Below are 14,351 nucleotides of genomic sequence, written 5' to 3'. Positions count from 1 at the left end.
AACCGGCAACATGAATTTTGTATTGACATTTGGTTCTTAATAATAACATCCAAAATGCATTCTGTTCTTAAAGCACTGCAACTCAGGCTGTACGGGGTAGAAGGTGTGAGTTGCCGGAGTCTCCCATGAGAACCAGGGAGGAGCTGGTGGTGAGACACACACTGACTTCTCTTTGTGACCTATGTACAGCCAGGTGGAGAACTGTAGCAGGTGCCTTGCCTTGAAGAAGCAGGGAGGAGGCAATCCCAGCTGACCTGCAAATACATGGGCAGAGTCCCTTGCTCCCAGCCTACAAGAACACAGCTGCTGGTGGGGCCAGTGGTGGCAGTTACAGGAAAGTAGAGGGGAGGCTGGGAGGTTACATTCTTGAGGCCTTCACAGGTACATGTCATCGAAGCCCGGCGGAGGGAGATGGTCTGGGTTGGGTCTGGAATGGAAAATGGGTGAGCTGCAGGGATGAAAAGCAAGGCACACAGGCAGACACAGCTCTGCATGAGGAAGCCTAGCCTCTGGAATGGCACAGTGGCTTGTGGGGCTTAAGGCCCAGAATGCCTGGGTTCGAATCCTGACTTTCATACTTTGGCTCAGTTACCTAATGCTTGGGACCTCAATTTTCATATCTATAAGATGTGGACAGTACCATCTATCCAAGACTGCTGACATAGATGCAGTGGGTTTCTGACATTTCCTTAACTCTGTGCTAGTTCTGCCTCCTCCTCTGAGTCTTCCCTGATAAGAATTAGGGGAGGGAGAAATGGAGGGATAGGGAGCTTCTGGAAGGCTCCAGGGAGACAGCTGGCAGGGCTAGAGGAGGTTCCTCTCTCTGAGCAGCCACGGGTGGTGGCAGTGATGGCTCTGCACTGGGTATCAGACACATTTGCTGCTACACTGCCAAGGTGAACTGAGCTGTTACTTCTCAGCCACCTGAGTGGATACTTACCCAGAGGGGCTGGTTCCAATGGGTCCAAAGGGGTCAAAGCGAGCTCCTGGGGGAACTGCACCTGGAGGAAGCCGGTTTGGAAGACCCGAGGATGGATCAATAAGTGCTCTTGGGAAGCCAGACCTCAGGGGGTCCACGATCATGCCACCTCTCTGGAACCTGATGCAAGAAAGAAGATGGATAGGCAGCTATGGTAGGGATTGCCCTTGAAGAATTGTTGAGCCAGTTGGAAAAGGACTAACAATGACCAGGTCTACTTTGGATGGTCCAGCAGACAGCCAGCAGGAAGTGGGCAAGAACAAGAACATGCAAAGAACACCTTCACTGGTGAACGGGCCTGGGCGTTGGATTCTATAAGGCTCCCCAAACCTGCAAAATTGAGCTCTGTATCACATGCTACACACCAGGGATGTAAAACAAGGATGTTTCACAGTGGTCCTTGGTACAGATTAACACTGACCACATTACAATGGCATGTGGAACAAAAGCTAAAAACTTGGAGAATCCCAGTTCTGATGAAGAATACGAGCTAGAAATGGCCAGAGTCAATGTGAACTGTCACAGGATCTGGCTCTGTGGGACCTAAAGGCCTAAAGACTAACAACAGCATGGCAGTAACTCAGTAGGCTAGTTCTTGTACTGTCCGCCGGGCCGCAGGGCAGTTTCAGACTGTCCCTGAAGTCAGGCTCCTGATGGCATCTGTGCCTCAAACAGTTCTATGACCTCATGTGCTCAAACTAGGAAGAATAAGCTGATATTTTCCTAAAATTGTGAGGTCATTATTTGAACTACACTGTAAACAAGTGATTTCTCCACTGGCTGAAAATGAGGTGCTACACATTGGGGTCACTTTGTAGCAGAGGTTAAAACAAGTTTAAATCATTCAGAGATCTGAGAGCATGGCTAAGGCTGTGTAATAACTTTGCTGGGTGCATGACAGGCGTCACAGAGACTAATGGGGCTCTGAGAGTCTTAGTCAAGTGAGGTAACCCCTGAGCTGCCTTAAGTCTGTTGCCCAACCCCATGTGCTCTTTAACCTGCACTTCAGTAAATCCTTGTGCATATCCTTCCATCCAGGGAGACTACCATCCTTGACCAGGTGTGGGGGACTGAGAAATGACACTAGAGCTGCCTGCTGGGTGTGCCCAAACCCCTCAGCACTGAGTGCCCTTCTGCGCTGCTCTGGGTATGGCAGAGCACAGAAAGTGGCAGTGACTTCCCAGCTGCTCAGCAATATCTGCCTCCTCCACCTCCAAGGAAGAGACTGATGAAAGCTCTAAAATTAGAAGATGAGCTAGGGTTGAAAGCCACAGAGTAAATTGTGTTGCTGCCACCTCTCCAGCAATACTCACCCAAAGGGGTCTAGGTCTTCTCCCCCGACAGCAAAGGGGCCCAGGGGATCAGACCTGAAACAAACAAAGGACAATTACTGCAGGCTCCAGAGCAGCTGGGCACCCAGGTTCCCACAGGGCCAAGCCTGACGCCTGTGGAGTCCCAAATGCACTCCCAAGTACGGGGACAGGGAAGACACCTGCATGAGAACACAACACAAAGATGTTTCACAGTGGTCCTTGGTACAGATCAACACTGACCATATTACAATGGCAATTATGTAGAACAAAAGCTAAAAACATGGAGAATCCCAGTTCTATAGAAAGTAAAAAATATCAAGAGTGGTTATCTTCAGATAAATTTTATTCTATGCATACCTTCCTCAAGTTCTGAAACTTTGTAAAAAGAATCAAGAATTCTTACATCAGAAAAATATTACTCTAAAATGAAAACAAAAATCACAAGGCTAAGATTTCAAAGCCTCCAGGTGGAGTAAGATAGAGGTATAAAGTCACATACACTAGAACAGTGTTCTCAGCTTCTCGGTTCCTTATAGTGCTCACGTGAGTTTTAGGACCACTGAACACTATGCATCTGTTTATTCACTCTGGCCTGCTGGATGGCTACAGGCCACAAATCTCTAAGATTCTCTTCACAGCAACCAATTTTTTCCTTCATTGAGAATGCTTGAGCCAAAACGAGCACAAATGAGTGTATGCTTTCTGACAAAAAATTCTATATTGTAAGGTATAAGATATAATGTATTTTTAAAAAATCTTATACACCTTCACATTCTAACCAATAACTTTATGCCTAGTTAGCTATCTTTAAAGTATACAGAAATCAAATTTATACCACAGACTTCCATCAGGGAAACTGGAATCTGCCCAAAGGGGGCCAGATAGGTACACTGTGGTATAACCCTATATACAGCCATAAAAACAACAGAAACAATAGTCCTAGAATACTTCAAAAATAGATGTGGAAACTGCTCATGCTCTAGTGCAAGTGTGGGAAAAAGAGGATTACTAGTAGCTTAGAGAAATCAACTGTAAAAATGTGGGTATATGTGTAGGGTGGGGCATGTATGGATGAATAAAATGACAGAAAAAATACTAGAAGTGTAAACAGTGATAGTCACTCCTGGGGAGTTTCCTTTTTATATTTTCCATCAAGGATATGGATGCAATAAGATAAGAAAGATTTTATATTTTAAAATGTGTGCTTTGGAATCTGCTTGAAGCCCTGGCAAGCAATACAAACTTGACAGTTCTGGGGCATGGACAGGCTCCTGCCAGATTAGGAAAGCCTCATATGCAGCAACTAATCTGAGCTTACAGGTAAGAAGTCATTAATTAGAGAAATGGGAAGAAATTCAAAAGGAAGCACTTCTCCAGACAGTTCCACCACATGGGCTGGAAAAGATACTGCAACTGAGGTGGACAAGGCCAGGACGTCAAGGGAAGGAAATTTTTTCTAATCTGCGTTACCACCCCTTAGCCATGGTTCATGGAGCCAGGAGTCACCGTTTCTAGAGGTCGCCAATATGTGGCCTCTGGAGACAGGCCAGGTGGTACCTGAGGGCAGTAAGCATTTTACTGAACTCCATGAAGTGCCCCTGGCAGAGCAGCGGATGCAAGGGCTTCTACTGGCTGTTAAAATGCCTGCGAGTAAAAAGCCTGACTGCTCCTGAAACGTGCAGCCATTTCTATTTTTCTCTTTGGATGCCAGCCTGTATAGGCAAGGGAGAGGAAATAGAACAGAATAGAAAGGCCTATACCAACAATTTGTTTATGTGAAGTTGTCAGAGAATATTCTGTAGGCTCTTAACACAGGTTTACTGCAACATACACACACTTTTCAGAATTCACTATGTACATGCTTAGTGAGTAAAATAATAATAAAGAGCCCAGAGGGTCCGACTTTCTCTCCACAGCTCTGCTGTCCAAATATCAGTCTTAGATGTACTGAATAAGGGCTCTAGGGATTGAAAAAATCATTTCTATTCAGGAACCCTCAACTTCAGCCCCACTCCCCATCATCTGGAGATGTATTTGCATTTGGGAGGACAGACAGTAGACTGTGGTAGGCAGAATTTGGCCCTCCTCAAGATTCCACACCTACTAATCCCTGGAACTTGGGGAAGTGATGTGAAAGCACTCTTTTGCCTGCTTTGTTACAAGGCACTGCTGACCTCAAAAAGAAGCGATTATCTAGAATCTGTAACAGAGAACTTCCTCAGGCTAGTGGCAGAAGAGGAAGGCAAGAGAGGGGGCTGCGATATGAGGAGGTCTTGAAACACCATTGCTGGCTCTGAAGGTGGAAGACAGTACATGAGAAGAAATGTGAGAGGTCTTATGGAGCTGAGGGAGACAAATGGGACCTTTGTCTTAGAACTGAGTGAAATGAATTCTGCCAGTGATCCAAATGAAGTTGGAAGTAAACTGTTTTCTAGAGTCTCCAGAAAAGATTGTAGCCCTGATGAAACTTTGGCTTTGGTCTTACGATATCCTGAGCAGAGTTCAGCTGAATGTATCTATACTACTGACCTGAAGAATTATTAGATACGAGGTTGTGCCAATTTTTTATGTAGTAGTAGAAAATTAATACACATATGCTCTATTTACCTTCCCCAGGGTACCTGCCTTATAATTTGGTTTAAATTAGCTTACAAGTATTATGAAGATGTAAATGGATTATTTATGTATGTATGTATGTATGCATGCATGTATTTTTGAGATAGTATCTCATTATGTAGTTCAGGATGCCCTTTAACTCACTATGTAGCCCAGGCTGATGAATTGATCCTCCTGCCTCAGCTTCCCACATGCTGAGATTATAGGCATGTACCTCCGCACCCAGCTATGAAAGTTAGTAAGAATGCGTAATACAAATTTTTGGAGCATTTTAAAAATAGAGACAAAGAGTCTCTATGAATCTATGCATACAGACACAATGATCAGGATTAAAAATAAATTTAAAATCCCAAATAAGAACAATATTTAAAGATTTATTTTCACTGAAGCTAATTAAGCATAGGAAAAACTCATTTTGCAAAACAAGGTACAGTATTTGGGGCAGACAGTTCCCTGACTATCTGAGGACTCTCTGAGGAGCAAAGGGAAGTTGGTTAGACTTACAATGACAACAACAAAAAAAAGTTAGGCTCAGATGAAAACCAAATAAAAAACCCTACAAACAAACAAGAACATAAACCTTCACCTACAGATAGGTTCCTTTCAGTGACTGTTTCCTTATGATCTCAGAAATAGGACAGATTCACTGTCCACCTCCAACCCCCCTTCCAAAGCACTGCCCTCTCCAGTTGTACTCCTGGGCCAGACACCCAGTAGCCCACTCTCCCTTGACAGGCTCTGGACATATCGCACTGCATTTAGGAAAACAAATCTCTTTATGTGCAAGGGCAGACACCCTAAATTCAGTTTGCATTTGGAGGCTTGCAGGTAAAATATGAATATGGAGAGGTCTGTGTCCTGTGGGAAGGGGGAGAGGTCACTTCTGCTGCTTGGATCATCAAACCTGACTGTTTGGGCACGGGGTAATTTATTTCAGGTCTAAAAGTCTTCCTCAACTTGACGACTGTCTAGGGTTTAGCCATACTCTGATTAGACTACAGGCAGAGCATTACAAAGTTAGTGAGGATGCCTAGATGCCAGCCCTGGTTCTGCCTCCTTATTAGTGATTGGTGACCTTAAACAGGTTCTCAACCTTTCTTTTTTATTTTTGGTTTTGGTTTTTTTTCCGGTACCAGGAATTGAACTCATGACCTCGCGCTTGCCAGGGAGGCCCTGTGCTGCTGAGCCAAATCCCCAGCCCCTTCTCAATCTTTCTAACCACTTTCACTGGTCTCAACATTCTCCACAGGACCCAGTACTTTCAAAGATTTTGCTAAATAGAATTGACAATTATTACTTAGAATATTTTTTCTCTATTTTTACTACCTAAAAGCATATAATTGCAAACCAGGATTTTAAAAAACTGTAGTTAACATTCACTGAGTGCTTATTCTATGCCCCACAGTGAACTTCCCTCCAACCCTGCCAACCCTACATTTACCACCACATTGTGGGCCTCACACTGGGACGTGTCATCTCAACTACAGACTAAGGTCTTTGCTCCTCCCTCCTTCAGAGCAGAATCTTCTAGTCCTAATGTTGCCATCCTAATCTGCAAAAGCCCTGGACAGCCAGAGAGCTCCAAAGTACTGTGCATCACCCAGACAGCAACTCTGTACTATTACACAGAGAACTGGCCCTGGGAAAGGAGACAGGCAGCCTTGGGTAGAAAGGGTGACTAGCAGCAGAAAAAAACTCACTGATCCACCTATGTGTCCATTTTCTCTTGCTGCACACCAAAAGTTTGGTGATTCTATTGAAGACACATGGGGGCCAGGGAGGAACCAAGTGGCAGGATCAGGGAGGGATGTGGGGCTGCAGAAGCATAGACTGACCACTGGGGCCCTCTGTACTCACCAGGGAGGTTGCCGGCTGGTGTGTGGGTGGTGTGGAGGAATCCGGAGAGGGTCTACCTCTCTGGCGGTGGCAGGAGGGAACTCCCTATGGGTACTGCTTTCACTAGCCTTGTCCCACTGCTCATGGAGAGGTGTGATGATTCCAGATATGATGCGAGACCGAAGCTCTTCACTGTTCTTATAGGTCCTACAGAAAGCAGATGGGGAATCAACAGTTTGCTGTTGCTTGTCAACCTTGGATACAGTATTCTGGCGGCGACGACCTGGGCGGCGGCCCTGACGGCTCTCAGCTTGTGCTTGGCCTGTCTGTAAGGGTGGGAACAGGCCATCCAGTGGTGGACTGAGGTGAGGGGAGACAACTGCCCGGCGTCGTCTCCTCAATTTGGGTCTGACCTTCCTAGGCATCTGAGCTGCCCCTCCTCATTTACCACCCCATTAGAAAGAGGTAAGGATATAGGGGCACAGGGCTGGACTGGCTGCTCCTCTGTCCCCAACCCTCCTGCAGCTCCATTGTGTGGTCATCATGTGTCATGGGAAGGGTCACTGAAAACAAAGGCTCCATTGGGAGGTTCCTGCTCAAGCTCCGATGGCAGGTTCCTGGTCACGGTGGGCAGGGCTCTGGGGCTCAAATTCAGTTCTATCAGTAATCCAAGGATCCTTAGAAGACGGCCCCTACTATCTGTCCCATCCTGCCAGGACCTCTTTCCTCTGCTGTGTGAGACAATATAAGGTACAGCTGAAGCACAGCAAGTGGGCAGGAGTCTAGGGCTCCTAAAAACCTGGTAAATGAGTCATATCCTGGGCCATAAAGCAAACTATTCAAGTAAAATCATTCAGAATGTTCCTTGACCACGTGGAGTCACACTAGGAATCAAAACAGAAAGGAAGTCTTTGAAAAGTCTTCTATGCAAATTAACACACTTCTAGATAATCCAAAGGTCAAGAGGAAGTCTTGAAAAAAATGCACAGTACTAAATTGAAATAAAAATTCACTTATTAGAATATGTGGAATACAGCTAAACCATTGTCCAGAAGAAACTTTATAGCACGGAATGCTTATATTAGAAAAGATCTTAAATTAATCATCAAAATTCTGACCTCAAGAACTTAGAAAAAGAACAGCCAATCAAACCCAGAGCAAGTAGAAATAGGGAAATAAGAGCAGAAATCAACAATATTGATAAAAGGAAAACAGAGGAAACTAAGGAATCAAAAAGCTAGCCCTTAAAAACTGGATAAAATTGACAAACTTCTAGTAAGATTAACAAATGTGAAAAGAAAAAAGGTAAGGTTTGTACCACTGAAGAGACAGTAAAGCAGAACTCAGAGCTCTGTAAAATCTTCCCAGTACAGGCAAGCAACTCTTGAGGCAGCTCCCTGCTCAGGAGTATGGACCTGTGCTTTCTAACTAGGTCCGGTGCTTTTCTCATGGATAAGGGAGACTTCAGGTAGTTCTCTCATGGGAATCTCCTCTCTTACAGGGGTAACACTGGGTACCAATACTGATAAAACTAACAAATGGGGTTATAAACAAGCTTCACAGCATCCTAACATTCCAAGATGCACAGGATGTGTTTTCTTTCAAGACTAAGATAGGGTTAGCTGTCTTTGTTTCACTTCTGTATCTTTACTTGCTTGACATCACAAATTGTATAAAAGGGGACCTCTCCTTCGTTCAGGACCCAGCCTAGTTTTGAGTATCTAGAAGCTGGGATGGTGCACCATTAAAATCCTCTTCAAAAATCCCTCCCGGTCTCTCCCATTTCTTAGAAATTCTATTACAGTAAGAAAATGTTAAGAATGACTTCACTCAACAATTAATTCTTTAAAAACCATGAACTACAACTCAGTCAAAATTAAATATACAATCTGAATAATTCTAAAACCTTCAGTAAAAATTAATAAATTGAATAAAAAATGTATGAACAAGTTTTATGAATATACAAAATATATACATACAAATATATAAACAATAAAAAAGGTATAAACAACAAACAAAGTTGGGCATGGTGGTGTATGCCTATATTCCCAGCATTAAGGAGGCTGAGGCAGAAGGATCCCCTTGAATTTGAGGCCACCCTGGGCTACACTGTAAGTTCAAGCCAGCCTGAACTACACAATGAGACCTTGTCTCAAAAAGCCAAAAAAACAACAAATAAAAAACCGCCACAACCAAGCAGGATTTACCCTAGCTATGCAAGACTGTTCTAATATTTACAAGTCAATGTAATCTATATCAATACTCTAAGGAAAAAACTAGATGACCATATCAATTGGTAGAGGAAAAAAAATTTAACAAAATCCAACATGATAACTATGATTTTAAAAATTCACAACAACTAACAATAGAGGGAAGTAACTGAGAATTTCCTTGGCTTAATAATAAAGAATATCTATTAAAAAAAAACCTACCTCTATAAATATATTTAATGGTGAAAGACTGAATACTTTGTCTTTAATAACTGGGAACAAGGCAAGTGTCTCACTACACTGATTTAACATAATATTGCAACTTAGAGGCGGCACAATAAGGCAAGAAACACAAGAGGCATTGATATCAGAAGTAAGGAGTAAAACTGTCTCTGTTTGCCGATGACTTAATAATCTACCTTGACATCTGCAAGGAAATCTACCAAAACTCACTAGGTATTATATGGAAATATCCTTGTTTTTTTGGTACTTGGAATCGAACTCAAGACCTTGTGCTTGCCAGGCAAGTTCTGGGCCACTGAGCTATATCTCCAGCCCTACTAGGTATTATATGGAAATGAACATTAAAACCATAATAAGATATCACATCTAATAGAATGACAATAAAGCTTGTACATGAATGTTCACAACACCTTTATTCGTAGTAGTCAAAAACTGGAAATAACCCAAATGTCATTTAACTAGTGAATGGTTAAACAGTGGGATATACATACCATGAAAGTACTAGTCAACAAGAGATACAAATTATTATCTTTTTTTATTTGTTTGTTTGTTTTTGTTTTTCTCTGGTACTGGGAACTGAACTCATGACGTTGTGCTTGCCAGGCAGGCACTTTGTCGCTGAGCTAAATCCCCAGCCCGAGATACAAATTATTAATATACAAAACTCAGGTGTATAATTATACCTAAGTAACTGGTTGTAATGTTGTATAGGGTTTTGTATGATGTTACCTTTGGGGTTAAATGTATAAAGGCTAAAAAGGGCCTCTTATGGTTTGTGTCTGGATGTTCCCCCAAAGCCTCATGTGGTCATGGGGGAGCAGGCTTTTACAGGGTAGTTGAATCTAGAGCTTGTGATTGGTTCATTGTCTAGTGCTGGGATTATGGATGTGAGTGCTACACCTGCCATAGGGCGGGTAGCCTGCATACAATATAAGGGTGATAAAGAGGCTTGCTCCTTCCCTTTTGCTCTTGCTGCTTTGCTGTCTTCAGCCACCTCAGCTACCATGCCATGAACTGTTGCCCCTTTGCAATGCCACCCTGCCTTACAGCCAGCCGATTGTGGACTGAAACCTCTACAAACTGTGAGCTAAATAAATCTTTCCTTCCTTTAACTTTGGGTGTTGGGTATTTAGTCCTAGCAATGAAAGAAAAGCAACTAAGAGTCTATTACTTCTTACAACTGCATATTAAGTCTATAATTACAGGATCTCAAAATAAAAAGTTTAATTTAAAAATACTTTTATGTATCACCATAAAATACATGGGGACTCAAGGAGGACAAGTGGAGAAACAAGGTGGATGAGGCAGGGACCTCTATTCCTGCCCTGACCCTTCCCACCAGAGCAACTCCATTCCTACCAGCATATGTCAATCCTGAAGAATGCTATGCATGAAGAAAGAGTCCCATAGTTGAGAAACATAACCACTTAAATGGCTTGGAAGCCCTATGACCGGTGGCGCATATAAACCCTGCACAGATCATGTTCCTATCTGAAACACAGAACCTGGAGGACTCTGTTGCTTCCCAAGCTAGGTGGGAAGAAATGTAACTCCTATTCCCTTTCAATCACATGAGCTGGGAGTGGTACAGGTGGGAGGCCTCTAAGACCACCCACGTAGATGTTTACTTGTAGAACTCAGTCCTGATTCAAGAACTGCCAAGTCCTGCAACAGTTCTTATAATTTCTAAGCCTTGGTAGAACAACTATCATTTTGGGGTGGCAAAAGCCTCTCATTCTGTCTGACACAGAAAAGCATGGTAGGAAGGAACAAAGCAGGTTTAAACTCCTTAGCAAATCCAGTGTGCCTAAACAGGGTTACAAATTCTTACCTAAGAGAGGCAAGACACACCACAGTGACCCTACAAGGAGGGCCTGGGAGATGAAGGTGGCTAGAAGCAGGCAGCACAGTGCTGCTGCTTAGGAGCACAGGAGGCAATTTATAACCCAGCTCCTAGAGCCCCAGTTTCGATGGAGATGATTCCTGCCAATCAGATTTTTTTTTCCTTTGTGTATCACTAAGAGCTGGGCCCAGCACTAAACAGTCTATGTGCTGACATCCCATTCAGTTCCCAGAACAACACTCTGTGGTGGTACTTTTTTGTCCCTCACTTCATGGTAATCAAAAAGAAAAACAAAATATCCTTCCTCCATACATATGCACACCCCAATAACAAATGGATTTTAAAAAAACAAGTGGAGACTCTATCACAACCATCTTTCAGCACTGCTGGGGGCACTAAATGCTCTAATGAGCATGAACTGCCTGGTAAATGTCTGGGTTCTTCCACAGGTTTTGTCAATTTCTCTCCCACTGGAATCCCGGGATGGTATCAGAGACCACACGCCAAGCTCCTTCCCCATGCCAATCACAGGGCATAATACCCAGAAGAGTAGCGCTCTCTGCAAAGCCAGGTCTGGCCTCATTTCCCCTCCTCCTTCCTTCATCTATCCACAAGTGCATCCAACCTACCACCTGCAAGCTTCTGTAATTTTGTCTTAATATTATAACAATATTTTTTAAAAGGAAGTTTTGTTTTATATATATACACACATATATTGTATATGTGGACCAAAACAATTTCCTTTTAATCAGTATGGCCCAGGCAAGCCAAAAGGTTGGATACTCATGAGTCTATCACATGCAAAACAGACCCACACTCCATCCTCAAAAAGATCTCCAAGCAGCTACTCAGAAAATACCCTATTTTGAAATGTGTAAAAGGAGGTTTCTGAAATGCCAAATGTGAGGGTCAGTGGAGGCCTCTCTGAGAACTGACACAAACTGGAACTTAACGATGGACAGAGTAGGCTGTGTGAGGTGGGGAAAGGTGTTCTAGGCAGAGGGATGAGGTCTGAGGGGAGGGAAGGAAATGCCACATGGCTGAGGCAGAACAACTAAAGGGGAAGCGGTACAAGGTAAGGTTGGATGGTGAGCACTAGACTTTAAGGCCCCATTGGGGATTTAGTTCTTTGTCCCAAAAGCTCTGAATACTCAATGGTGGGAAATTTTTTTTAAAGAAATAAAAATTTTAATTGCAGTAAAATACACATTAACATGAAAGTATCACTTCCACCATCTTTAAGCATATAGCTCAGAAGCATTAAGTACATTTACATTGCTTTATTATCATCACCATCCACCTCCAAAACTTTTTCATTTTCCTAATCTAAAACTTTACACCCATTAAAACATTAATTTCCCATTCTCTACTCTCCCAGTCCTCGGCAACCATCAAGATGCTGTCAAAAGGATAAAGGAACCAGCTCCCTGGGCTCCCACTGGTCAACTTAAGACAACTTTGGCAGAAATAGACTATATTACCAAATTTAAAAAGAACCCCAAATCACAAGTCTACACATGTAAAATACATAATACATTAAAAATAGAGGGGATAGGGAAGAGAAAATTCTTTTATATTGAAGAATACTAACTTATAAAGAATGACAGACCTAGAAAATTACTTTTTTAAAAAACTGATTCATGCCAGGGGTATAGCTCAGTGGCATGGTGCTTGCCTGGCAAGTGCAAGGTCCTGAGTTTGATTCCCAGTTCAAAAAAAAAATTGATTCAGGCAATAATCATCGATATTAAAATACTGGGCAAAAAACTGTTAGGAAACAGAACATTCATAGTTGTCTAGTATAACTCCACAGATTATTTTTGTAAACACAAAGGAAAGCAGCTGCTTTTGCATGTCTCTACAGAAATCTGGAAGATACTGTGTTAACTAAGTGATCAAATCTATGAGTGTCAATTGACAGACATCATGTCCTGGGTATGAAGCAGTGAGGAGGACAATGGCTCATCTATGTAGTGTTCTTGTTTGAAATGTGCAACCTGACTCAAATGAGGTAACAATCTGATGAACACAGTCACAGGGGAACAATCTAAACATTCTGTACAACCGACCTTGAGTCTTCAGAAATACCCATGTTAGGGCTGCAGTGAAGGTGTCTCAGTGGTAGATTGCTTACCTACCAGGAATGAGATACACACAACCCTCCCAATGCCCTGAAAAACAATAAAATTAAAGTCTAGGAAATTGTGCCAGATTAAAGAGGATTGAACAGATCCAGTATTAATTCAATGTGCAATTTTTGGATGGGTAACAAAAAAAGGGATATCACTGGGATAACTATAGAAATTAGAATACAAGCTGTACTCCAGATGATATTATTGTATCAATGCTACATTTCCTAAGTGTGATAACTGTATTAAGATTAGGCAGGAGGACACCCTTGTGAGACCCATGCTGTAGTTGTTATGGTTTGTGTCTAGATGTTCCCATAAAGCTTCATGCAGTCAAGGGGGATGGGCTTTTTGGAGGTGGCTGAATCTTGAGTTTGTGATTGATTCATGGTCCAAATCTGTGATTAAGGGTGTGAGTGTTACACCTGCCCACATAAAATAAAAGGAACAGAACAAAGCTTGTTCTCTCTCTTTTGTTGCTTTTGCTGTCTTCTGCCACCATGAACTTTTGCCCCTCTGCCGTGTCCTACCTTGCCTCGGAGCCAGCCAATTATGGGCTAAAACCTCTGTGGGCTAAATAAACCTTTCCCTCTTTAACTTTGGGTGTTGGGTATTTTACCTCAGCAACGAAGAAAGTAACCAAGGCAGTAGTATTTAGAGATAAAAGTTCATAAAGCCTGCAAATAATTTTCAGGTAATTCAAGAACAAAAAAGAATATAGAAAAATAAAGTAAAAGTGGCAAAATGTTAAAAACTGGTGAATCTAGATGATGGGTACTTAATTGGATGTTTACTGTATCTTTTTGCAAGTCATCTCTGGGGGGTGCTGGTTTGCAAAGTTCAAAATAAAAAATTTAGGATGGCAACAGAATGAAAAGACACTCCACACTGGGAGAAAATATTTACAAAACAAAATAAAGGATTGTTATCCAAAATGTACAATGAACTCTTAAAACTTACTAAGATGAATCACCAATTTTAACTTGAGCAAAAAGATCTGAACAGACACTTCACCAAAGAAATACAAATGGCAAATAAGCATAAGATGGGCCATATCATGTCTCTAGGGAATCACAAATTAAAATAATAAAATACCACTATTAGAATGGCCTAAATCCAAAACACCGATAACAGAACAGTAAATTTCATTCATTATTGGTGGGAATACAAGATACAGCCACT

At 42.4% G+C, this 14,351-nt stretch overlaps 1 protein-coding gene across 1 annotated transcript in view; it reads right to left on the bottom strand.

Moving 5' to 3' along the window:
- Window positions 1–14,351, bottom strand: part of Psmf1 (proteasome inhibitor subunit 1) — a 33,228-nt gene continuing 18,877 nt past the window's right edge. The window contains exons 5-8 of the mRNA XM_005414689.1: window positions 6,766–6,951; window positions 2,293–2,346; window positions 941–1,099; window positions 1–427 (exon numbers count right to left, since the gene is read on the bottom strand). Coding sequence (XP_005414746.1) covers window positions 376–427; window positions 941–1,099; window positions 2,293–2,346; window positions 6,766–6,951 — 451 coding nt within the window. The 3' untranslated portion in view covers window positions 1–375. The remainder of the gene's footprint in view (window positions 428–940; window positions 1,100–2,292; window positions 2,347–6,765; window positions 6,952–14,351) is intronic.

This window comes from Chinchilla lanigera, unplaced genomic scaffold (genome assembly GCF_000276665.1).
Source record: "Chinchilla lanigera isolate Chin_1 unplaced genomic scaffold, ChiLan1.0 scaffold00195, whole genome shotgun sequence".
Taxonomy (NCBI): domain Eukaryota; kingdom Metazoa; phylum Chordata; class Mammalia; order Rodentia; family Chinchillidae; genus Chinchilla; species Chinchilla lanigera.
This window is presented reverse-complemented; position numbering and strand designations above follow the sequence as displayed.